This window comes from Dermacentor variabilis, chromosome 4 (genome assembly GCF_050947875.1).
Source record: "Dermacentor variabilis isolate Ectoservices chromosome 4, ASM5094787v1, whole genome shotgun sequence".
NCBI classification, from domain to species: domain Eukaryota; kingdom Metazoa; phylum Arthropoda; class Arachnida; order Ixodida; family Ixodidae; genus Dermacentor; species Dermacentor variabilis.
This window is the reverse complement of record NC_134571.1, coordinates 11,090,602-11,116,519: the sequence shown is the minus strand read 5'-3', so window position 1 is coordinate 11,116,519 and position 25,918 is coordinate 11,090,602. Positions and strand designations below refer to the sequence as shown.

Below are 25,918 nucleotides of genomic sequence, written 5' to 3'. Positions count from 1 at the left end.
TAATTTGCTTTCTCGGACAGCTGTCTAGAGGTCAGAATAAACGGTTGGTGACTGTAGCATCGTGTGTGTGTGTGTGTGTGTGTGTGTGTGTGTGTGTGTGTGTGTGTGTGTGTGTGTGCGCGCGTGCGTGCGTGCGTGAGTGAGTGAGTGTGTGTGTGTGTGTGTGTGTGTGTGTGTGTGTGTGTGTGTGTGTGTGTGTGTGTGTGTGTGTGTGTGTGTGTGTGTGTGTGTGTGTGTGTGTGTGTGTGTGTGTGTGTGCGTGTGTGCGTGTGTGCGCGCGTGCATGTGTGCGTGTGTGTGTGTGTACTTCTGTGAGGCCAAGTACTCTTGATTAGTGTCTGTGTGATCACATTCAATAATGGATATATCTTGCAGGACCAGATGCAGAGCTTTACTTACACAGTTGATTTTTTTCCAAGTCTACAACGGTGAAATAAGCAAGGCTGTAAAAGAGTGTGTGGCTGGTAACATAATGGCAGAATTTTATGCGAAATAAAAATACCACTATAATGTTTTGACTAACCTTTCCTTACAGTGTACATAATGTCATCAAAAATTTATTGAAATGGAATTATCGGGTTTAAAAAGCCTAAGCTACGATCTGAGCAGTGGAGGACTCCGGATTAATTTTGATCCCTTGCTGTTCTTTAGCATACACCCAGCGCACTGTACACAGTTGTTATTGCATTCCCCCTATCGAAATGCAGCCATCGTAACAGACCTCATGCTTAGCAGCATATATGATGTCATCACATTGAACTAGCTAACCTGCACTAGCTTGTACAGTTCAATGCACTGACATTTGGAAAAGCATAGCTCGAACATGACTTAGACCATGCTTCTCAGCAAAGAAGCCAGCACAGACATTTATACTTGCCAAAATCACATAAAAAGAAAGATATTTCCTTTTTTTTTTACGATATAGTATATAAAGAAAAGAAAAGAAGGAGATATTGATTAAATGCTACCTTGCGACACATCTAGGAACCACTACAAAAGAATCAGAATGGCAAAAATGTTATGCACAAATACTTGCACTATCTATCAAAACGGGTTGATCAATCATTACTTGGCTCGTGGAAACATTCCATATTTTCTAATACTTGAATGAATATTATGCTATATGATATTCACTTTGACTTGAATTTCAGTATTAGAAGTTTTGAAATTATTCAAAAAGAATGAATATACATTTTTTCCTGCGTATTAGCCGCATCCACAAATACAACACCACTGAAATAAAAAAACATGACAAGATCCACAGCAACACAAATTTCTCAAAATTAATATTTTCAGAAAATGAAGAAAAACGGAACACCTACCATATAATTTTAAAATTATTGTATTACAGCTAAAATATCTATATATGAGTAGATACTTGGCAGATCAAAAGCAAAATAGATGCAGATTCCCAATATAGAATTTGGCAAAACTCGATTTATTGGTTGAGAAATGCATTAGAAGTCAAAACAGACTATTTCAGAAATATATTGCAGCAAAAGTACTTACATTTAAAGAAGATCACAAAGTGTGGTTTGAACAAGTGATTAGTCTGGAAAATTGAACCTTCAGGCCTAAATTCGTCAGAAAAATCAGTTGCGAAAATGTACTTACTCTACAGAACTCTGACGGCACATTTCAGAAGCCTGGAATAACCACCAAGTCTAAATTTTTGGAGTCCAAAAAATCCATTGGCGACAGTAATATAGTCGGTATGTAAAATGGTCGCACAACTGCAAGGTAAGCATCCAGCTGATTCATGCACTTGCAAGCAAAATTGAGTGTTTACATTATGAAAAATAGAACGAGTGGGAACTCATGACCCATGTATCCATTAGATGGCATGTTTGGCTATGCAGACTAGACACTGCTCACTCCAAACATGTTGTGCCTGTGGCCAAAAGTGCTGCCACCAATCTTCTCATACCAGTTGTGAGACCATCTCATGTGCCGACTGAATGGAGGCAGCGCTTCCAGACTTGAGGTTATGCAGGGAAGCTTGGTATTTAAGGAGCCCACCCACACCATCCCAGGCATTCTTCCCATGCGCTGTAGCAGAAAATATACACCTCACAGAAGTGTACTTGAACTTGCACAACTCATATAGTTGGTACCTAATACTAAAATGGCTTGCTAAACCATTGCTTACGTATGTTGTGTGACAGTAGAGGGGGCTTTTTTATCGAACACTTCGTGCACTCTACCTAGGGCGTAGCAGGCATGTGCTGCGTCATGATGCATGTCGTCGCTTATGACAGCGAAGCTGTGTGTTGCTTTCCTTGTCATGGTGACACAGGTGAAAATGGAGATTTGTTTCTTGTGCCAATGGTACGATTGTGCTTCATTTGATAGAAGGACAGCCCAGTTTTCGGCAAAATCAGAATGCAGAACAATGCTTCCGCATTGCTCGCACTTCCTTGCCTCATAAATAGCCGCGGCTTGAGTGTGGCGTACGTATTCATGAGGAATCCATTTAGGCACCCATCTGCCGAACTCTTTCACAAAAAGGGTTGGACACTATGTCTTCTTAATCAAGTCATTGCTTTCCCACACAGCAAATTTGGCCTCGTTCTCAGTGACCATGCCAAGACTGGCTAAAGTGAGGCTTTCACTCCATGGGCAGCAGTCACATTTACCTAACATACAATCTGGGGGTGGGGAGCCACAAAGGCAAAATGCTCTCATGCCTTCCAATGAAATTTCAATGTCGTTTACGTTCTCAAGCACGGAGACACAAAGGTTGGCATCAGCGCAATAGATGCAAACATAAACCTATTGTTTTAGTACAAGCAGCACCCATTTTGGATGCAGGCTGTAAAACTGACAGGGCAATGGCACTTTCGGGGTGAGCTGCTTTGAACACCTGGAACGTCTCGTGAATAGAATGTGTCCTTAACTATTCTGAGACGTACTCTCTCTGGCCGTTCGTGATGACCAACACAACATTCTTCTTGTTCAGGCTCTGCCGACAGCTACGAAGTTTGTACATGGTGGTGGTCGAGTGTAGCTTGTACATCCGATGGGCTTGACCTTGACCTCGTGTACAGATTAAAATTTGACCCCATCCATGCTTCTCGCGCCAATTTTGAGCGTTTCTGAACATATAGATTGTGTGAGCTGCGACTGCCTCTTGAATGTGTGTTTTAAACTTCTGGTGGCACGATGATTAAGAGGTGGAGACACTCTCGATAGGACCTAGAAGCCTCGCACGCTTGCTCCAAGCTATTTAACCAGCCAGCGCATCCACAACATTCTGTCACAGATGGCTCAGGTGCACTGACACTTCCGTATGCAGCGCTTAAAGTTGAGCGTATCTTCGTCACCACGACGCTTTCAATCTTGGCCCATTTTCTCTTTCCATAATATTGTCTGCTGTTTTGAGAACGGTAGATGGTGGCTTCGATGATGAAACATCAGAAGAAAGGTGGACGTCATTCCACGTCAAGGTGGATGTGGAAATCATTAATCGCTTTTTCTTCCTGAAGGAATGCCTCGTCTGCTTCAGTGCGGGTATCACTAGATGAAAACAGGATTTCCTTGAGGCGTATAAAGCAGTGCTGGCAGACCTCGTCAGTGTCGCACATATTCTCAGCCTCTGGTAGTAGCTTCCGCAACGAGGCAACATCCAAAACATTTACGCAACGAAAATTCTTTTTCTTACCAATCTTCTTGTGAACACGTAAATATTCGGCACAGAATACTAAACCGAGCTAAGAGCCACATGCATCGAGTGTATAGTGAATCGCTTTACCAAGTCGAAATGTTTATACTGTACAGCACCGCACACATTGCTGCTTATTCTGTGCCGCTGTCATAACTGAGCCTCCAGATTGTCACATGGTTTCATGTTCTATGAACAAGGCTGTCTAAAGCTTTCGCTGTGAAAACGTGCGGGCCGCGCTCATTATCGAAGGACAATTTCCATCTGGCGCCACCAGTGACCTCTGCAGTTCTCGGAGTGGGAAAGCGCATCAGCAAGGTGCTGACAAAATAACATAAATTAGGCAACTTTAGCAGCCTTTGGCTCAGTCATGCCGCAATGCACTTTTTCAGACAGCTGAAACGCAGAGGTCAAGGTCAAGGTAAGACTGGAAGACATTATCTGTGAGCGATGTGGAAAACATATGATAATGGGAAACGAAATAAACGGCTCGAGCAAATTACTCTGATAAGTTTTTATAAAGGGACAGCTTGAGTTGCTCGCGGTGGTGCCGAAGAAGGTTCCAGTATCCATTGCACGTGGGGGATGGGGAGCAAGCAGTGAAGTAGCCCCTCCATAACGGAACACCAGCTGTTTATGGAAGTGCTCCCTCGCTTACAGATTAGTCTGCCTTGGTGCCGCATACAGGTAATTTACTGTGTGCACCAGGCAGGTTTTGGCAAAGTCAGCCCCAACATGAACTTGCGGTGTCTCGTATGCTGTTGGCAAGCGCATAATGGAGGTGTAAGTGCGATGCCCACAGAGGTTGTAGGCTGCAAACTCGGTACACGTTAGCAGCCCCTCACCCCTGCACATGCTAGACACAAATAGGACAATACATTTTTGTTGGAAACAAGCTGCCAGAACGAAGTCCTGAAATAGCAAAGAAATTAGAACTAGATTTGTGTACAATGCAAACTGATAGACAACCAGCAAAGGTACTGAAGCCAGGATGCTCAATATGGGTCAACTTGGCCAGTTATATTTTGTGAACAAAGCAAATGAGGAAACATATTATCGCACCTATGCTTTGCCCGACATTCGCAGACTTCTATCTAAAAATTGTTAAAAAAATTGGAACCAAAAAAATTGGAACCAGAGTTTTTTATTATATGAAAATGATTTTTTTTAAAAGAAAGCTTGTTATTTAACTATTTTTTTCTTGTGTTTCATGTAGGCAGATAATTTTTTGCTCATATGTCGCAAAGAGAACATTCTATGTTTGACAGTTCTTTTTTTTTTTCAAGTTGTTTCTGCGCAAAATGGAAAACACGCCAAGATGCATCAAAGTTACAAAATTTTTTTGATTTGGACCATGTATAGAATTTTGTTAGATGTTTTTCATTTGTGATCAGCATAAAAAAATGCATGGAACTAATTTACTGTGCAGCGTATTAAAACGAGCAGAAAATATTTGACACAACTTTTTAGTTTGCATTTAATTCTGCAGTGAAACCAGAAAATACTGTGGTACGCAATAGGAGGACGCTCGCCCCACCTCCTTTAAATATTTTTTTGGCTTACTGGGAACACTTTTCGGGAATAAAATTTTCGTTTCCATGCAGTTTGAATATTCCTACATGACATATAAAGAAATCACGCAAAACAAAAATATCAAGCGGACATGCATGTTTGATTTCTCGTGGAATCACCCAGCAGTGATCACACAAATCTTGATTAGTGCAGTGGTGGTGCCAGGGCACAAACTCGAGGCTCACCATCATCAAGAGTGCTGTTGAATGTCTTGCCCACGTGAGTCAGTGTCCACTGTGGTCCCCAGCCACAGCGGACACGGTAGCCAGCCACACAGGCAGCGTCTCCCAGCATGTGCTGATACTCGTAGAACAGGGACTGAGCCAAAGGTACAGGTTCCACATCGACAGGAATCACCATGGGGTCTGGAAGAGGGCGGCTCCGAAGTGGCGCTGCCTGCTCTACAGCTGAAGTGTAACCAGGACTGCTGAATGCTGAGGTAACCAGACGACGGTCACCGTGGGCTTGCATTGTTCTGGCAACTCCTGCAGTAGGCTGCCTTGTGCCAACAAAGTCTCCCGACAGTGTAGTAGCACGAAACAGGACATGAGAAGGAAGAAACTCGGAGAAGGCCTGGCTCACACTGGGTTGCGGACACACAGCAGCAGAGCGAGAACGGGATGCTGCAGTGCCAATGGAGTGGAATTAGGTGAAGGAGACACTGAACTTAAGGTGCAACACGAGGTTCCAACAGCAGATGCTAGCCGTTATAACAAGATTTTTTAAAAAAGCGATATTTTCATCATAGAGATACCTAACCTCTCATGCTTTTGCAACACATTCATAGAGGTAGTGCCAAAATGGCACAGCAGCTATGAGGAACACAATAGCGAAAAGGTCAAGGTTACTTCTGGCCACCTGAGGTTTTTTGATGTACACCCGCAGCTTATTATCCAAGCATTTCTGCATTCTGCCCTTATTATCAGAATGCACCTGCTTTTGAATTTGTGACGATGTGGTCTGCAGCTGAATGCCATAGCCAATGAGGAACCACACTGGATCTGTTATTCAGGCTCCAGTAGATGAAAGGTAAACTGAAGGTAAACTTGCAACATCCACAAGGGTGGCACTGTATCAATTGAATGATCACTATAGCTATCTTGCTTGTTGTGTTGAATAGGGTCTGAGTGTGCATATAAACTGTGTACCAGCAGCCTTCACAATAGCTTTTTCTACAAAAACCACTTAAAGGAGCACTGACACAATATTTCAAAGCCGAGTTAACGTGTGAGATCAACTTGCGTGGGCACAAACACATAGTCTGCAAAATATCAACGGCGAATACAGCTTAGAACACATTTAAAATCAATTTTAAAGTACACGCGTGCAGCCAACCGCAAAACACAGCGCCTCGCAACATCGACATCAAGAAAAGAATATGAACAACCGAGAAAACATTACTACGTCACGAGTTTATGCTGCCATCGGGGTGGGCCCTGAGAGCAAGTTTCTCACCGCTCCGGTCGTCTCTCTTTTGTTTTTTTCCCTGGTCGTGACATTGACCTCTTTCGCCACTGACGGCGGCACAAAAATCGACTAAAATTTGTTTCTGTCACGAAATAACTCATAAAGTGACCCCGAAAGTGTGCATGTTATAAAACGTTACGCGATATAGTAAATCGTTGGCATGATTTCGACTCGCAAGCGGCCAGTGCTGCCGCCACTTCAATCATCTCTGCGAAGCGGCTTGCCTGGTGAATGTGTTTTCTCATCACTACCGACGGCGTTGGGAAGACAAATTGTATTGTCACTCATTAGCGACATAAATGTGCACACGTTGACTGTGTTGGCGAATATAGATGCTTTATTACCAGCTGCGGACGGATCGCAAAGGCCGTCAGCCTCGGATCCGACGGCCAGCGAGCTAGGCCTATATACCGTTTCCCAGTGATCGCCAGTTCGCTTGGCTTGCTCGTTGGCTATATCACTGGCATCGATGAGCGGCAGAAGTGGTCCAAATGCGTGCGCGCCACTGGATGTTTACAATGGATCCCACTGAAGAGCAGCCACATTTGCTCATTTCATTTCGAGCATGCCTAGTACAGTAAAGCCTTGTTAAACCATACCTGCTTAAACAGCAGTTTCGTTTTAAAAGTACTAAAGTCAAATCCCCAACTCAGTGGCTATTGAACATAATGTGTTTTGTATCCGCATAAACCATACCAGCTTATTGCGTACGCATCGGTTAAAACGTAGCGTTTCCACTTTTCGTCGGCCAAACACGGCAGTGCGTCGTCTCCAAGGGGCGGCCAAGCAGAACTACAAGCCTCAGAGATTGGAACAACAGCCTCCAAGCGCCCTGCGCATTTGCGCGTGAAGCCACATCAACATCAACATCATTTCTACGTCGTGCTAGTGAGGACTCGCGTCATGCCGAAGCTCGGATAAAAAAGATGCCGGGTGCTCAGCATAGAAGAAAATTTAGACAACGTCCGTGCTATCGAATGTGACACGAAGAAGCCGGCGCTGGCATGCGACAGGGACCTGCTGTTGACTACGGTGTGTGGCATTTGGAATGCAAGAAAGTTGCTCGGCAGCGCTGCTGCAACTGCGAAGAGATGTCGTCTACGAGGCTAGACTTTTCGCCATCGTTGCCTCTGTTGTTGCCAAAGTGTTGACTAGTGACAGTAATGAGGATGACATGGAAAGCGACAGCACGGGCGATTCAGGCCCGACAGTGGCATAAGCTGCGCATTACGTCAGCCTCATGAATGCAATCGTCGCGATGAGAACAGGGGCGCAACAACCTAACTATATTCCAAACGAAAGGTACTTCAAACTTTGGCACCCGGCTGCAGCCTTTAGATGTTTGTGTGAACAAGCCGTTCAAAGGCGTGGTCAAGCGGTGTTACGCAGATTGGATGCGCTCAGGTGAGCCTGCAGTGACGCCGACCGGGCGGCTCAAGCGGGCTTCGCCAGCTGCACTATGCAAGTGGATTGTGGACGCATGGGCCAGCGTACCAGAGGACCTTGTGCGTTGCGCATTCAAGAAGTGCGGCATCTCGAACACGCTCGAGGGCACAGAGGATGAGTACCTCTGGGAAGAGATGTCCGACAAAGAACTATCCAAAGAGAGTGCAGCTGAGGAAGACAGTGCTTGAAGTGTGGAGTGCAATTTAAATAAATGTTTTGCTCGAGTTTTCCTAACTTGTATTATATGCGGATAAAACTTCTTTTTTCCATTTCGCGTCACAAAAATTTCGCCTCGTACTATATGCAGGCTCGTATTATACGTGGATTTTCACGGTAAGTGGAAGTGCGTGTAGCAATGAATCGACAACTTATTCCTTGCACAGGGGCCTTAACACGTAAATAAATTTATCTTTTTTGGATACATTGATTTTTTTTCCAGACATTTGATAGTTTGGACTTATTTACATTTCCCGTGGAGTCTGAATTGTCGGTCGTTGACTGTACTCCTCTTTGGGCAATAAAATTCCCGCTATAAGAAGTTGAGGAAGTCCTCTGTATGGACATGTCCAGCGTATTTGGTAGTCCACAACTGCTGCTGCATAAGCGCAACTGCTGCCAAGAATGATTTGCAGATCCAGTATGAAATACCTTGCTTAAAACCTCTTTCGAGAATTTCAATGATTTCAACATTTACTTTTTTTGCCTCTGCCTTAATTACATTTATATATTTGCCACTGCAGTGGCAGAACTGTCATTTCACCTTTCAGTGCAGGTCCTGGTGCAGGCAAAAAGCTGATTTGGCACAGCAGCAAGCACTTTTGGCACAAGGTCCAATGCACGTGTGCTTACCATATACCATGCAACTATCAACTGATATAGTCAATATGCTGTAAAGACGGGTTTGCGCGAAGCTTGCCCAGCAAGCCTGTTTAGGAAAGGATGCGACGCCCCTGCCCACTTCGACGCACAAAAGGCACTACGGCCGGGTTGCCAATGCGGCACAGAGAAGGCACCGCAGACAAATCGTCAACAAACGCGTGTTTATTAACCCAGGATGCAACACAGTATGACACTCGTGGCTTGAGGCTAAAGGCTCACCGCAAGACCGTTCGAGTATGCATGCCTGCACTGAACATGACTTCATGCAATATACTGATGTCATGCCATGCACATTACGGAATGTTCTAATAGGGGCTGCAAAGGTTTTGCAGCCGAAAAGGCGAGATGCAAATACGGTTTTGCATTTGCGTCGGCAACATTATTTCACCGAAACAGTGCAACGACTCAAACTCGACGCAAAAGTATTGCATAATGAACATGGCGGCACCCATTGAAGTGGCAGCTCTTGCTGTGTACCACATTCACTAACATCATTCTTAACTATGCACCACATGCAGTTATGATCGCAGCGGCTCTTTCGCAAAGACCTGCTATCACCTATGAACATTGAAAAAGTTTACTTTTAATTCTAGAATGTGGCATCTTCTTTCATCAAAGTCCGCAGTACCACGCGGGTTCGATCAGCACCGAAATAAAGTGCCAGCAAGACAATATAGCTCGCACTAAATTGTGCATCAGTCAGGGAAAAATGTGCAAATGACAAATCGGACGATAGCGACAGGCCATACAGTTTCTCACTATAGAGTGAGAAACTGTTTGGATGGGCCTCTGCTTCTTTCTATAATGATGATCATAGCATGCTGTTGATTTTGATTTCAGCATTGCTAGCTGCAAAGGATTGACGAAGGGAGGGTTTCGCTTTTATGCATGCTTTGGCACAGGCTCAGTGCAATTTTCCACTAAAATGACATTTTGGTGCAGGATGACGCAAAAGCTCTCTCTCGGTGCAGTTTGGCACGATTGGTGCAGCTGCTCGACCACTGCTACCCTTTTTTGTCTCATGGAAAAATGTGCACAAAACAATAAAATGCTTCAGCTAAACATGGCACTGAAGAGTGTAATGGATGGCACCAGCTGTTTTATGTACTTACCAATGACTTATTTAATCAGATGCTTCTTGACTAAAATATGGGTTCTGCTGCAGACATTAGGTCGTGGTCACTGACCACATGAGCACACAGAATACAATGTGCACAGTTTTTGTTTACTAACACAGTTACCGACCCACAAAGCAAACATGCCAGGATTGCAGCTCAACAAACATTGCTTGGAAAGAGTTAACCTGCCTTTGGAATGTGTGGGTGTGGACGACGACCTGGCTTCTTCCATGTGAAAGGCTTGTGGGCTCTGGTATGAACCACTGCTCACCAGAGCTCTCTTTAGGCGTGGATGAGTGCAGGCCAGGTCTGTGATGACAGAAGGGGCACCATGAACAAAACATGTTCCTAGTCCACCAAACAGTAGACCAGCTTTATGATCCATATAGCTATTACCTCTTCAAGCATGAATTATCTCTTGCTGGAAACATGTGGCACTCACGGAATTTAAGGTAGCTCCTCAAGGAGACACAGATAGAGACAACTTAGCTCTGTAGGATGAATAACATGAAATTTCAATCACACGCTGATCTGCATATCTGTAGGCATTGCTTTGTGCCTTCAACATGTTCTGCCACATGGCAAAAACGACAGGAGCCTCAAGCCAAATGACAAGTACTCATGCGTTTCTGGCATTACGATGGGGCAAGGAGCACTAACTAGCCATGATAAAGAGCAACATGCCTCCACTAAAAAAAAAAAATAATAATAAGATAATGCTAGCATCATATTGAATCAAGTGTGCTTTGGCACTCTAATACAAGACTGCATGTTTAAATCAGAGTGGGTGCCAGTTTTAAAGCTTCTGCCTTTATGGTTCTAAAAGAAGAGAAACACTAGATCTGTTTATACTGATCAGTGTTATTTCAAAATTCTATACAATCAAACCTTGATGTAATGAACACAGACATAGTAATGAACAATCGAATATAGGGAAGTAAATTTAAAATTTCATTGCCCATGCTACCATGAACTATATTACATGGGCAGTGCACCATCTGACCCGCACTGCACCGTATCGCACACGAGGTGGTATTTATTTTTCAGAAGAAAAAAGACACTTGATTCTTTTCATCAGAAATTTATTGAAAATGAAATTAAAAGAATGAGAAATTTGAACATCATTTTGTTGATTTTGAAAATTGGAGACAAAAGATATGGTTCATGCCATATCAACGATGTCCTCACATCGGCAGTACAAATTAAGTGAAGCTAGCCACATTTTCACTTCCACTCCAACCCCATGGCTGATAGTGTCCCCCGCTGTGGTAAGACACTATCATGAAAAGCTTCGGCAGCGGGGCGCAAATGTTTCGTCTCCCTCTCACTTCAACCATTCTCTGAAATTCAAGATTACACTACCTCCAGTACTAATTGCACAGAAAGACAGCACATAATGCCAGGCAATCTCGGAACACCTACTTTCTTCAGATGCGGCAGATTGCCTATAAAACAGGGTGCGTGGTCTGTGTATGCACTCAGCCACGTTGACAGCCATGTGTATTTAGAACACCATGTTCTAAATACATGGTGTTCTAGGAACAAAAAGTTATGAAGAGTTATATACTTCGTTATATAGAGAATTTTGCTATATTGAAATTCGTTATATTGAGGTTTAACTCTATAACAGTAAACAAACTTGTATGCTGCATATTTTGGACATGATCCCCCTGCTTTCATAATGTATAGTAAAACCTTGTAAAACCGCCCCTGCTTAAACAGTAGTGTCGTTTTAGAAGTAGTAAAGTCAAATCTCCAACTCGGCGGCCAATGAACATAATGCATTTTGTATCCGCATAAACTGTACCAGCTTATTACGTACATATAGGTTAACACATAGTGTTTTCACTTTTCGTCATGCAATCACGGTGGTGCGTTGTCCCCATCGCGCGACCCATCAGAACAACAAGCCTCAGGGATCGGAGCAACGGCCTCCAAGCATCCTGTGTTTACACATGAAGCAACACCAGCATCATTTCGGCGTCATGCAAGCAAGGACTGGCGTCATGCCGAAGCTCAGATAAAAAACACCAGTTGCTCAGCATAGAAAATTGGACATCGTTCGTGCTATCGAACGATGTCGGCGCTGGCATGTGAGAGGAATCTACCCTTGACTATGGTGTGTGGCATTTGCATGCGAAGAAGTTGCTCGGCAGCGTTGCTGCGACCGCGAAAAGATGTCGGCTGCAAGGTTAACTTTTCGCCATCGTTGCCTCTGTTACCGAAGTGTCGCTTAACGACAGTGATGAAGACGACACGGAAAGTGACAGCACGGGTGATTCAGGCCCGACAGTGGCAGAAGCTGGGCGTTACGTCAGCCTCATGAATGCAATCGTCGCGACGAGAACAGCTCCCCACAATGAAAAAGGCACCTCGCGACACACCTGCACTGCTGTCACACCCATGCATGGAGAATAGCAACACCAACGAGGAATCTGACATGCGAGTGTTTGCCGAGAAGAGAGGGCTGGCTGAAAAGATGGCTTGCAGCTTCATCAAGTTTGAGGCCGCCGTCATCGCTGCTAGGCCACCGTGGCATCAAACAAAAATAATGAAACTTTTGTCAAGCGAAGTGACTAAATACTGCATGTTTTTACCTTTCAACACACTCTCTCTGAGTTCCATTTTTGACAGGTAAGTGGGCATTCTCATGCTATTTCGGTTAAGCAGTAATACCGTTTAGTACGTACTTTTTCCGAGCTCTGGCCAACTACGGTTTAACGAGGTTTCACTGTACCTACTTTCAGGGCAATTGCCATTTCGTTAGTCATTACCAATAAGCTCTAATTTCATAATGGTTCCGTCACACAGGCATATTGAATAGAATCGATTTTGGACAAATAATGATGTGTGGTGTTTTATGGCGCAAGGGCCAGGTTTTCTGGACAAATAAAACTTGGATAAACGAATTATTGCCTATACTGAACAGCTGTAAAACTCTTTTGGAAATCTGATGAAAATGTACAGTGATGTGCTATGCATGTATTGAGCTCCCGTACACCACCACATTTGATACATAGAACGCTGGACCGTGCCGCATTCCTGCAAATGTACTTCTTCTAGGAGGGACAAAATCACTTGTCACGCTTTTGGAAATATTTATTATCGACAAATTCGAAATAGTGCTGTTTTGGCAGATGCTGTTGAACAAGACATTGTATCTGAAGGCAGTATGTGCCATGGAGGAAAATCTAGCAGGGTGTGTGCCTCAATTCTGCTTGTGGCACAAATGGCTCAGGTAAACTGGGGCAGGGCAAATAGCTACTCTGCTTGAAGAACGCAAAAGGCCTCCCAGCGCAATATGCATTTCACAAGAATGTGTGAATGACACTCTATATCTTTTCACCGAATTGCTTCGGGCAAGGGAAATTTATTTTTTAGGAGGAGGGGCACCAACTTGACCGGGCATGGAAGGTAGGAGGAAGGGGAAGGAGGGCTGGGAAGCCCGCATGCTAACACAGAAACTTCAGGAAAAGGGGGGGGGGGCACATGTCTATGGCTATGCCCCTGATTTGTGCCACTAGGTTTGTGTTCTTACAGAAAAGGGCTTCCTGCAAATGGCATTACTAGGGTTCTCAGAGCGGCCAAAACGAATTAAGCCCTACCCTTTACTTAGACGGATATTTACAGCATGGTTTGAATTTAGCTAAACCAATGCGCAAGCCATATTTGCGCTATGCAAAAGACTACCGTGGCAGCAGCATGCAAGACTCAGCGATGCGCAATTTGCAGGCTCGCAGTCCATCCTGAACTAGCTCAATGCATTTCATTCGTGCTTACAAGGTTACACATGAGCATCAATGCCTGGCCCCCAGGCACTTAATGCACAATTCGCAGAACAAGTGCGCTGATGGTGGCCCGGCACATATTCACACAGGTTGTTTTGCTTCCATGGTGCAACCATTTCTATGTTACCCTAAATACAAACACAAAACAGGCATTTCAGTGCACGCGAGGTGCACCACAATTTCGCAAGTTGGCAATGCAGGTTTTAGGGTTAACTTTGCAATCAGCATATCAAAGACTACTCCTCAGCGTAAGCGACTTGACATTCGTGTGCAAAATATAAGTTTACTTTTCTGCATTCGACACAGCCTTGGAGAAACAAATAGCTAAATTACCGCTTCTCACGATTTCTTGAAATTGTTTGAGACATATGGAGGTTTCGAATAGGCCTCAGACAAGGATATTTCATATTTAGAATTGGAATGTGTAAGTACCAAATAGTAGATTCTGAATGGAATATCAAATTGAATTTAAACAATACGAATATCGAATCAAATATCAGAAAATCTTTCACAAAATGATTCCTCCGCGACTCGCGGCTGTGGCGGAATGCTACGACCACGAAAGCCAAACCTGGGCCGTCCAGCAGGTCTCGGCGGCTCTTGAAAGACAAAGGCCGAGCGAAACCGACGGAACGTTGCCCCACAGGGCGACCAACCGCGGGAGTAACACGCGCTGGAGTTGAGTAGAGACCACCCGCTGAGAAGACGTCAGGGCCCGCGTCACGGCGCCATTTAGTCATGGTGTCGTTTCGCAGGCGACTACATGAAGTTGTCTCTCTCTCTCTCTCTCACAAAATTTTATTCTCACAAGTTTTGGCATTACATAACAAGAATGCATCAAGCTATCAGTAACTAAGATACATAGAAATCTAGGGTGTCTACTAAGTTGACATTTCCAAATTCCCTGAGTTTTCCAGGTTTTCCCTGAGTGCCCTTGCAAGATTCCCTGAGTGATGCAGAACTATGTTTTATGTCAAAACAGGCTGAAACCATACTGCCCGATGCTGTCACTCTCTAATAAGCATATGAAAAAAACTTTTTAAAAAGACGATTTAATCCGATTTTAATACTAAGGAATAGTGTTTATGTTATTCAAAAAGAGAATAGAAGGGAGAGGTTAAAAAATGCAGAGCAGATAAAATGTTTTTGCAAAAAAAATTGAAAATCGAGCCGGACATTCTCAAATACAAATAAAAACGAGATGCATACAGAAGCAAATATTTTCGAATGTGAGCTATTTCTATCAAGTGATAGCAAGCTCAGCGGTATGAGGCCTGAACTTTGTCACAATTGAGATTCTCTCTCAACAGCTCGTAAGCCAACCTCAACTGCCCTGACATACTCTCAGCCCGCGCACGATACCTCAGTGTTGTGTTTCACTGCTTTAAAGAGTTTATTTTGGTTTGGATGAGGGACACCTGCATCTCAGCATCAGCCAACACTTTGTTTTTTGAGCTCAAGCTCCTTAAAAACGGTGGCAGCATGTTTCCTTTCCCATTCATTCCTGAATGCACAGGTCCTTTCTGTTTTTGTCCTCCTTATGCCATTCATTCGCCCCCCACACACAATTCGAAGCATCTTCTTGGTCAGTTGCACGGTCCACGTCCGATTTTTCGAACTCCCTAGGGACCGTGAAAACGTCCAAAAAATCGGCCAATTGGAAAAAATAAATGCATGTCATTTACTGCCCTTAAGGGCTCAAACCGCCACAGGCACATTCGAAAACGCTCTGAAGGCCTGTCGGTACACGTATTAGGCATATCAGTGCTCGTACTGTGACAGGAAATATCGGGTTCACGCATGTATAATTAAGGAATACATACTGTGTCCCGTAGCAATAGCCCCTTCCCACGCTTGTTATGCTTCACTACAATACTTTTGCGTATGCTTCACCAAGTAACACTTCTGCACAGAGGCGAAGCTGACATTCACGAACCGGCATTATGCAACGCACTGTGCTTTTCAAGCTTCTAAGCCAGTTGCGAGGACCACAAAGGCAGAATTGGTGGCGTTGCTAACGACAGTGAATTTCTTCAATGAAAAACACGGCATCCAACGGCAAGAAGCTTAATAGTGAACGTCGAAGCAGCTAGGTCTAGCGTTGCCACAGTGGTGGCTACGGCTGCCAGTGCATCTGCGTGCGAGAGCGCCGGTTCGAGGCTGCGAGGTAATCAAAACAGCAGCGGTGGTGGCTTTGATTAATGTCATTTCGGACCTGTGGTCACGGTAAAAAGTCCAGAAAATCGGACAGCGAAGGGTTCTTGCGTCCGAAATTTCAGACTTTCTGATACATTGACTCTATGGGGTACGTGGTGGTGCCGCGAAGCCGGCCAAATTATCAGGCATCCCAGAAAGTCGGTCGTTGACTGTACACTGGCAATTCCTCCAGCCGACGACAGGGTGTCAAAGACAATTCATTACGATGTCCCCTTGCGTGCATCTAACAAAAGAGAAAAGCAAAACGGAGAAGCCTATTTGTGTGCACAGTAGAATGAAAAGGCTCTCGCAGAAGTCTTTAACTACTCTTCTGCTGCGTTGGCCGTGTGTCTCGCAAATTTCTCTAGCCTCGCCATCCGATCAAGTTTTCTGCCGCTGACGAAATTCAGAGGATAACGAGGGAACTTGAAAGGAATCCAAGGACCACGCAGTCGTCGACGGAATACGAAATAATGAACAGCGCAACGCTTTAGAGACCGAAAGACGCCAGCAACATAATGGAGAGCAACCGTGTGTAGCTTGCATTGTAGTTGAGATCAGAGAGGAACAGGTGGAGTTAGCCAGGTCGTGTAATGTGTAGAGAAGATAACCGAGGCTCTGTTAGAGCAGCAGAATGGGTGCCAAGGCAATAGACGATAAACGCCACTCGAGAGCGGCAGAAAACTTGATTGGATGGCAAGGCTAGAGAAATTTGCGAGACACACGGCCAACGCAGCAGAAGAGTAGTTAGAGACTTCTGCGAGAGCCTTTTCGTTCTACTGTGCACACAAATAGGCTCCTCCGTTTTGCTGTTCTCTTTTGTTAGATGTACGCAAGGGGACATCGAGATGTTGCACGTAAGAAGCTGATACTGCTGCTGTTCTGCTGCCGCTGATTCACAACTTTGTAAACTGAACAGATAAACACGCTTTTCGATGTCAAATACGTTCCTACGTGGGGCATGCGATCAATGTGGCTCTTGTATCTCAAAGGAAATTTGCTGTTCTCGCCAAGGCCATATTTTTTTATTGTCCGTGCATGAAACAGCAACTTTGAGCCCATTTTGAACAGAAAGCTTTGATCTCCTGTATAATTGTTAATAATTGTTATACCAAAAAACTATTCCTACCATTGTGAAGCTTACAGCTCTTAGTATCTAGCTATGTGCCTAAAGCAAAATTTTGATAAGTAGTTCTTGCTCCACTGTTCCCAGAAACAATGCTAATTAAATTTAGTTAACTTTAGAACTCATTGGCATATTTTAAAAACAATTGCATATCTGGAATCAGCATAAGAACACTGAACAAGACTGTGCAGTTTCATTAAATTTGGTAAAGGGGGTCATAATGAAGGTCAGAATACCCGCTTCCCCTCTTAAATGGTCTATTTTTTCAGATTTTTCACCAGCAGCCCAGGCCAATATGTTAGTATGACATCATTGAGTTGAAACTATTCCTTCACATTCGGGCTGCTGTAGCTCAGTAGTTCTTGAAACTTCTCAAGTTGAGTCTTTGGCACTTGTCATAATACAATGTAGTCTATTTTTACCAATGAAAATTTATTTGGGCCTGAGCATATGCCCTCAAAATCCACAGCAAGCTGATGCAGGAACTTCAAGGTGCCCCTCTCTCTCTCTCTCTCTCTCTCTCTCTCTCTCTCTCGTTGTTGCATCTTTCCTGGTTCACCAAGTGTCTTCTCACATGAGAGGCTTCTTTTGGATTTGTAGAAGAGTAATTTGCAAAATCAGCTCAAATAAATTTTCTTTTCTGTCCTTTTAGCAAGCTGATATGCACACAATCCTCATTTATGCTTGCCTCCTGCACTCACTGCCTTTTTTTCTTGCATGCAGTACAACCCATTGAAGGCATCTACTGTTGCCAGTCACTAACACCAACTAAATAAAGACTAGCAAACCCTTTCGCAAATAAGCCCTGTTCAAGTAGTAATGGCGGCAACAAGCCTAGTAAAAAATTGAATTTCAGCAACCAACCATATTAAAATTTAGCGAGGAATTTCGATAGAACAGAAAAGTGTTGCGTACACTGTTTCACAGTAATGACGTTACACAGGCCCCTATGGCACAATAAGTTTAGTTGGCTGAGTGAAGCCCATGTCTGAAGGCAAGTGCGCCGCTTCACTTCATGTGGTCCATTAAAATAGTCACAAATAACATGGCGCCTGCATCACATGTGGCTTGCAGGTGCACTGGTAAGCAACAACATTACTAAGCTACAAAGCAAGACAAGCACACCCACCATGATCCTCTTCGTCATCATCATCCCTGTCCTGGGCAAAAAAAGAGGCCTTCATGCTCTGCGCTGCCTCAGGACTCACTCCTAGTGCTTCTGCTAGCTGCTGAGTCACCGGCTTGTAGCTGGCACCAGGTGTCCCAGGTGCTGCAGCAGCATTAATGAAGAGCACAGTTCATTGCACATGACTTTTTCTCTTCGAGACTAGATATTATACCACTTTTCCAAATGGAGACGTTGTTACACTAGGTGAATGAAGAGAAGTTTCCCATGCTATAATTCACTCCAGACGAGCTTGCGGGCTTGTAAGAATATAAACTTTTTGGTCAGAAGCAAAGCCGAAGCGAACAGTAATTAACGTCAAATAATTTCGAAGCAAATAGTTCAAATAGTTGCGGGACTTTCGTAAAACCGCAACATTAAAACCAGATATTGACAAATCTAAAAAAAGTTGGTTGTTTACTTTCAAAAAGGGAAACAGGTTCATCTCTGGAGTCAGGTTATTTTCAAGGGGCCATTCAAATATTTTAATGCAAGAATGCCAAGATGAAAATGTATTACTCAGAAGCACAGAAAATTTGTTTACAGGCTCTTGCTTACTATGGTGCTTCAATCTACTAAATAGTTTGCGGTGGTTGAGCCGGAGGAGTGTTTCATGTTCGCTTGTGGTGCATCGTGGTGATGCTGTGGATTGTGACCCGACTGCATGACACCAGCAGTTAATGCTGTGTTGCACAAATTCAGCCTGACGCTTTCCACCTACACGCAAGCTTCATGAGGCTGTGAAAGACTTTTCTAACTAATCCTATAGAATGGCCTCACTATTGAAGGACGTTAAGTCTCGCAAATTTCATGCCTCAAAAAGTTTTTCAAATCCTTCAATTATGAGTGAAGTTATAACACCAATACCCAGCTTTCTCTCTTTTTTCGTCTCTGCTAGCGCACTAAAGAGCTACACAGCAGAGAAGCCAAGAGAGTGAAGCCCTGGCCAAAAGTTGAGCATCGCAGCAGCAAAAGGGCTCGTTGCAGCACCCCATGGCGGCCGTGGTAGACTACGCTATGCAGCACGCTGCTGACAGCTCTAGGGTTACCCACACCTGACACAGCTATGCGCAGTGCAAAGATGGAATTATTTTCTTTTTTTTCGGATTACGAGCATATATATTTTCATTTATTTAACTCAAAATTTGCAATTATGTACTACTAAATATGCTCTTGCAATTACGAAATAATGTGCCGCCTACTTTAGATGAAGCATGATGGCATTGCAGAAGTGAGAGCAAGTGCATTTTCACTATTTTTGACATGAGATTGTAAATTCTTTGCTGCATGCAGTGCAGTAATATTTGGCTCGCGTGTTCACAGTAGCCTTTACAACAGATTGGCCACATTTTCTTACTATATTTAGAACGTGTTTCAGGGCCCGTTTAACCCATTTTGTTTTGTAAGTGCACGGACTAATTTTGTAGACTAACTTGGTAGAAACGCTAGTCACTTTTACAGTCTTCAGTCTAGTCCATATTTTGGGCTTTGATTATCGGTTAGCGGCAAACTTCCTGCAATGGTTTGATGTCAAGCCCTTGGCCGAATATACGCCGTGGACAACTTTTGCATTCGCTAATGGAGACTGCTTTTACAAAGTTTTGGGCATTGTATACAGTTACTGCCGCAGGTTAACCCATTAAAGATCAGCGTGACCATATGGTCACGTTAGTCTGCACAGTGGATTTCAATTAATTAAGATTAACAAAATGGCACCAAAATCGCCTTTTACGTGCCGTTTGGAAGATTAGAGTTCCCTTTATGGATACCAAGTAGCAGCAGCTGTCAGTCGTATTGTGGGAGCCCCTCGCAAAGGCGGGAATAAGTGTTGCTCTGTGAGTAGCGTTGCCATGCATCGCTCCAAGGAGTAAGTGTGGTTTTTTTTCACTACTTGTTTAAGCAATAGTCAGATATCCTTACCTCCGTATTGCTCTTTGAATATGTGACCTTCGATGAACATTTGTGAAAGATTAATGTTTTATTTATCCATGAACGAACGTGTTATCTTGCGCGTTGCCATATGGTCACGCTGGGCCTTTAGGCTACCTAACTTTTTATTTCTTTAACTGCATTCTTATCTCTTGCACGTCTGCTGGCGCGTTCTCGCAGTGGTTATTTCTTAATTTATTGTCTGAATAGGTTGATGTTGGAAGAAATAGTGAAGCTAGTCGTAGACGAAGATGACCACATGTTAGTGATTTATATCGAGCTGCCAGAGGCTAGCACCTATTCGGATGAAGACTCGGCCGATGAAGACTCAGGTTGGCTCATTGGGAATCTAAGCAGGTGGCAGCTATGAGCCGGCACTGAAACGCGGAAAGCCTATCCACTTCGGGTATAAAGTATGGTGCCTAAATGCCAAGAACAGATACATTGTAAACTTCAAAGTGTATCAAGACAAGCAGGGGATCCCGGAACATCTGAAAAATATGAAAAGTACTTCGCAAAAGCAGCGGCGCCACTTCTTCAAATGGTGGAAGAACTCGCAGCAGAGACGCACGACCTTCCTTTCTTTTTATATTTTGATAATTTATTCACAAGCATGCAGCTACTCAGGCATCTCAAGGCACAGGGCTACGAAGGCACGGACACAGTGAAGCAGAACTGCGTTCCCAAAGAGTTCCCTACCGCTTGACCAGAATTCATTAAGCGCCAACCTCGCGGGTACGAAGACACCGTGCTGAGCGACGAATGGTATAATTGCTGTCCGCTGGATGGACATTTCTGTAGTAAAGATCGTCAGCACCATTCACCGCGTAGAGCCAATGTCATCTGCAGACACGTACTCTCGTGTTGAGAAGAAGCGAATCAAGGCGGCCCGTCCAAACACTGCTGCTCAGTAGAAGTTTTATAGGAGGTACGGACCAGATGGATGCAAATGTAGGCGCCTATAGGATTGAATCTGTGGCAAAAAGTGTTGATGGCCGATTTTCTCTTGACTTTGTGATCTATCAGTAACGCTCGGGCGCTAATTCGTAGCGCAGGGTTCAACGTCACGCAGGTGGAATTCCGCAGGCAAGTTGCACAAAGCTACCTGATGCGAAGGGACAATAAGCCTAGAGGACCTGGTCCACGCAGAATCCCAAAGACTGGTGATGCCCAAAATGGTACACGGTATGATCAAGTGGCCCACTTTGTTGCACCAATACCTAATGGCAAGAGGTGGAGGTGTGCATGAGATAATTGCAACAGCGCGGTGCGCACACAATGCACAAAGTATGACGTCGGCATGTGTATTCCATGATTTAAACCATATCACACTAAATAAGTGCTCGACTATTCGCTATGTATGTTTTTTGTGATGTTTCATGGCTTGAAATAAATGTTTTTAACTTCGCGTATTTTGCTGTAGCGTAAGGGCCCAGTGTGACCATATGGTCACGGGCTATATTTCAAAAACTAATTAGGCAAGAGTAATAAATTCTTGCATGTGAATTATTAGTATAAGGATAAGCTAATATATTAGATTTATTTCAAGATAGCAAGAAAAAAAAGAAATCGGTCTCTAATGGGTTAAGCTTGCAGAAATATATCTTTCTTTCCATTTTGTTTTGGTGTTGTAATTGACAATATGCAAAAGTCCGTAAACAGGCTTTCCCACAGAGCTAACTTTCCCTGACCAAGATGGTGACATTCCTCCTAGTAGCACTGTCAAAGCTGAGAAACACATTTTTAAACCTCAGACAGTGTGGGGAACGGACGCTGGCAGGAGTGATGTAAATAACGCATACATTGATACTTCAATTACAACTCTAGCTCAAGTTCTGCCATCTTGGTAGCGTCAAAGAAGGTGTTTGAAGAAGCACGCTTACAGGTTTTGCATATTGTCTTTTGGGAGTGCAAAATTATGGATATTAATTCAGTTTGAATATTTTGAAACCTTCGAATAATGAAAATCAAGCCAAAGTAAATATTGATTAACATAATACACAATCAAATAATCAAAAATACCGTATTTATTCGCGTATAACCCGCACCAAAATGTGAAAAAACGCGTTTAAAAAGTGGGGGTGCGGGTTATCTGCGAATTTTTTCCTTGGGAGGGGGGGGGGGGTCGGCTTCACCGCAATGTGCGGCGGCCTCCCCGTGTAGTCCGCCATCCCCATCGTCATCGACGCTTGTCAAGCCTATGAAGGGCCAACGAAAGGCCAGCATTGTTGAGCCTCGCGTTAGGCGCTGTTTAGTGTACTTACCCCAGTTTGCACTGTTTGTCTGCTTTGTTTTGGCATCATGAGTGCGACTCGACGGCAGTGTTTCACAGCGAAAGAGAAGCTAAAGATTATAGCCGCTGCCGAAGAAATCGGCAACAGAGCTGCTGCAAGACAGCATGACGTCGACGAGTCGTGCATTCGCGACTGGAGGAAGAAAAAAAAGTCTCGAAGCAACGAACCGGAACAGGCGAGCGTTTCGGGGTCCGAAGACTGGCGCGTACCCCCACCTCGAGACGCAGCTTGCGAAGTTCATTGAGGAGCAGAGAAGTCGTGGCCACGCTGTTTCGACTGAGATGGCGCAAATGGAAGCCCTGAAGTTGGCCCGGGAATTGAACATTCCACGTGAGCTTCGTGCAAGCCGTGGATGGCTTCAGCGCTTCATGCGAAGACATGGATTTTCTATGCGGCGGCGAACAACCATGTGCCAGCGGCTTCCTGAAGCCTACGAGGAAAAGTTGTTGAACTTTCAACGATATGTGATCGCACTTCGGAAGGAGCACAGCTATTTGCTGTCTCAGGTGGGAAATGCTGATCAAACACCTGTGTACTTTGAGATGCCGATGGACACGACCATGGAAAAAAAGGGCTCCAAATCAGTCAGCGTGCTGACCGGCGGAAATGCCAAGCTGCGCTGCACAGTCATGCTATGCGCTTTGGCTGACGGCACGAAACTGCGCCCGTGTGTCATTTTCAAACGCAAGACGCTGCCTAGCATTCCACTGCCCCCAGGAATCGTTGTGCGTGCGGAAGAAAATTCGTGGATGAACAGTGGCCTAGTCGGTGACTGGCTTCGAGTAATCTGGGAGCGAAGACCAGGTGCCTTGCTGGCACGCCGGTCGATGCTCGTACTAGATTCCTTCAGAGGCCACTGCACTGATGCGGTGAAGGCTCGCCTTGCCGAGACCAGCACCGACCTCGTCATAATACCTGGCGGCATGACGTCCATGCTACAGCCACTCGACGTGTGCCTGAACAAGCCGTTCAAGGCACACGTGAAGCGGCTGTATGCCCAGTGGATGGCCGACGGCATTTACGCCCTCACACCGACGGGACGCGTGCGAAGGCCTGATATTCCATTGCTGTGCCAGTGGATCGTGGATGCGTGGAAAGCGATACCGGCCGATTTGGTGCGCAAAAGCTTTAAAAAATGTGCGATCAGTAATAGTCTGGATGGTTCCGAGGACGACTACGTCTTTGAGAGTGGCGATGAAGCCTCGGATGGCAGTAGTGAGAGCGGCGACGATTAAGAATCGGATAACCAGTGACGTGATGGCGGTTGTTTGAATAAATGTTCTGAAAACGAAATGATCACTGAGTGTGAGTTGCATCTTTCTAGCGCTCATTTGTTTTTTTTTTTCAGGTAAACGTGCGGGTTATACGCGAGTTTTTTTTTTTTTTTTTCCGCCGAGTTCAAAGTTAGGGGTGCGGGTTATACGCAGGGGCGGGTTATACGCGGGTGAATACGGTATTGAATATCTGCACATGCCTACAAGAACTTGCTTTTAAAAACAAGACATTCTCTGCAAGTGGCAAAGTATTTCCAGTGGGCGTATAATATATCGTATTTACTCTATTCTAACGCACCCTCGATTGTAACGTGCACCCATTTTCCGTGACAAAAAGAAAGAAAGAAAAGGAAAAAACAAAACGATTGTAACAATGCGCACCGTTTGCCGTAACAAAAAAAAAAAAAATAAAGAGAGTCCTTTACAGTATTGCACACCTCATTCTTTCGCACAGAAATACAACTTTCTGTCATTTGGAAAAACAAGGATTTACTCCCAATGCATTAAAATTGCAATAAATAAAGAAAGTCACAGTTTCGCCCAGAAGGCGAAGCATCGATTGTAATAGTAAATTAGTAGACACCTATACGAAAAACAGAGATAGTAGTTTTATCGGCCATATAAGATTTTAAACATTCGCTTACTAACTATAAAGTAACGAGAATGGTGTCACGCGCTGTTGCGTTTCGCCTGCGACACGTGGTTTTGCCGGCGCGACTGCGGCGGGGCGGCAGACATTTTGGCCCGATCGTCGTCGCCGCAACACTCATCGGCAGGTGTTTCCAGGCGCGACTGCGGCGATGCGACCGCAAAGGATCACCCTCTCATTCCAGTCATTGTGCCCGAAACAGGCGATGCCAAAGCAGGGATCACCCTCTCATTCCAGTCATTGTGCCCGAAACAGGCGATGCCAAAGCAGGGATCATCCTCTCATTCCAGTCATTGTGCCCGAAACAGGCGATGCCAAAGCAGGGATCATCCTCTCATTACAGTCATTGTGCCCGACCGGCAGCGCTACAACAGGGTGCTACGAGATCGTGCTCGACATGGTGTTACGGCATCGCTACAACAGGGTGCTACGAGATCGTGCCCGACATGGTGCTACGGCATCGCTACAACAGGGTGCTACGAGATCGTGCTCGACATGGTGCTACGGCAGCGCTACGACAGTGTGCGTCACCATTAGCCCATTGTACATTCACGTGCTCGTCTTTTGAGGGGTTCCTTCTTGCCCTCAACTGCGAGAGTATAAAAACAGCTGCCCCGGACGCCAAGAGGGGGGGCTCCGATTTCTTCTGTTGAGTGAAGTGCTCTCCCGTCTCTCTACTTCGGTCAACCTGACCGCCAACTCTTTGCGATGTTAAAATAAACAAGTTGTTTTGTTGTTACCAGTCGACTCATGCTTTGCCGGGACCTTCGGATGCTTCCAGTTGTACCCCAAACCGCCAGGCCAACGCTACCCTTGGGGCTTGCGACCCAGGTACAACCACGGGCGTCAGCGCCGAGTTCCCAACAGATCGTACCAGCAGTCCGATCCAAACATCTGGTTGGCAGCGGTGAGATCGCCTCCGACTTCAAACAACTGTCTGCCAGCGGTGAGATCGCGACAACGGAGGCCAGCAGCGAAGAGATGCAGTTGACTGTATGCTGAGCAGCTCATCGACGATCCGGGAGCAGTGCAACGAGCCCTGTGTGATGACTGGTTGCCTGCAGCGGAACGACTGCGCTGGACTCTTGGCTGCGAGGTTTGGTGAGTGCGGGACTTTCTTCTTCTGAGCTTTGCCAGGCTTTTGTTAGTGTCAGAAACAGAGCTGGTAGTTGTGGTTGTCGTTGCTGCCGGGTTAGTTTGCGGCAAGACAATAATAGGCAGTAGAGAAAGCAGCATTCAGAGCAGCCATGGATTTGAAGTCGTTGCGCAAACCGAAATTGTTGGAGCTTGCAAGAGAGTTGGGTCTGGATGTCTCGGACAAACTCAGAAAACCAGAACTGCTAAAGGCTATTCT

General features: G+C 44.9%; 1 protein-coding gene across 4 annotated transcripts in view; it reads right to left on the bottom strand.

Annotated features, from left to right (window-relative positions):
- The window catches only part of Nup98-96 (nuclear pore complex protein Nup98-96), a 286,308-nt gene that overhangs the window by 119,230 nt on the left and 141,160 nt on the right, over positions 1-25,918 (bottom strand). For all 4 annotated transcript variants that reach the window (XM_075688115.1, XM_075688116.1, XM_075688117.1 and 1 more), the window contains 3 exons: positions 18,383-18,523; positions 10,333-10,452; positions 5,419-5,856 (listed from right to left, as the gene is read on the bottom strand). In XM_075688115.1, coding sequence (XP_075544230.1) covers positions 5,419-5,856; positions 10,333-10,452; positions 18,383-18,523 — 699 coding nt within the window. The remainder of the gene's footprint in view (positions 1-5,418; positions 5,857-10,332; positions 10,453-18,382; positions 18,524-25,918) is intronic.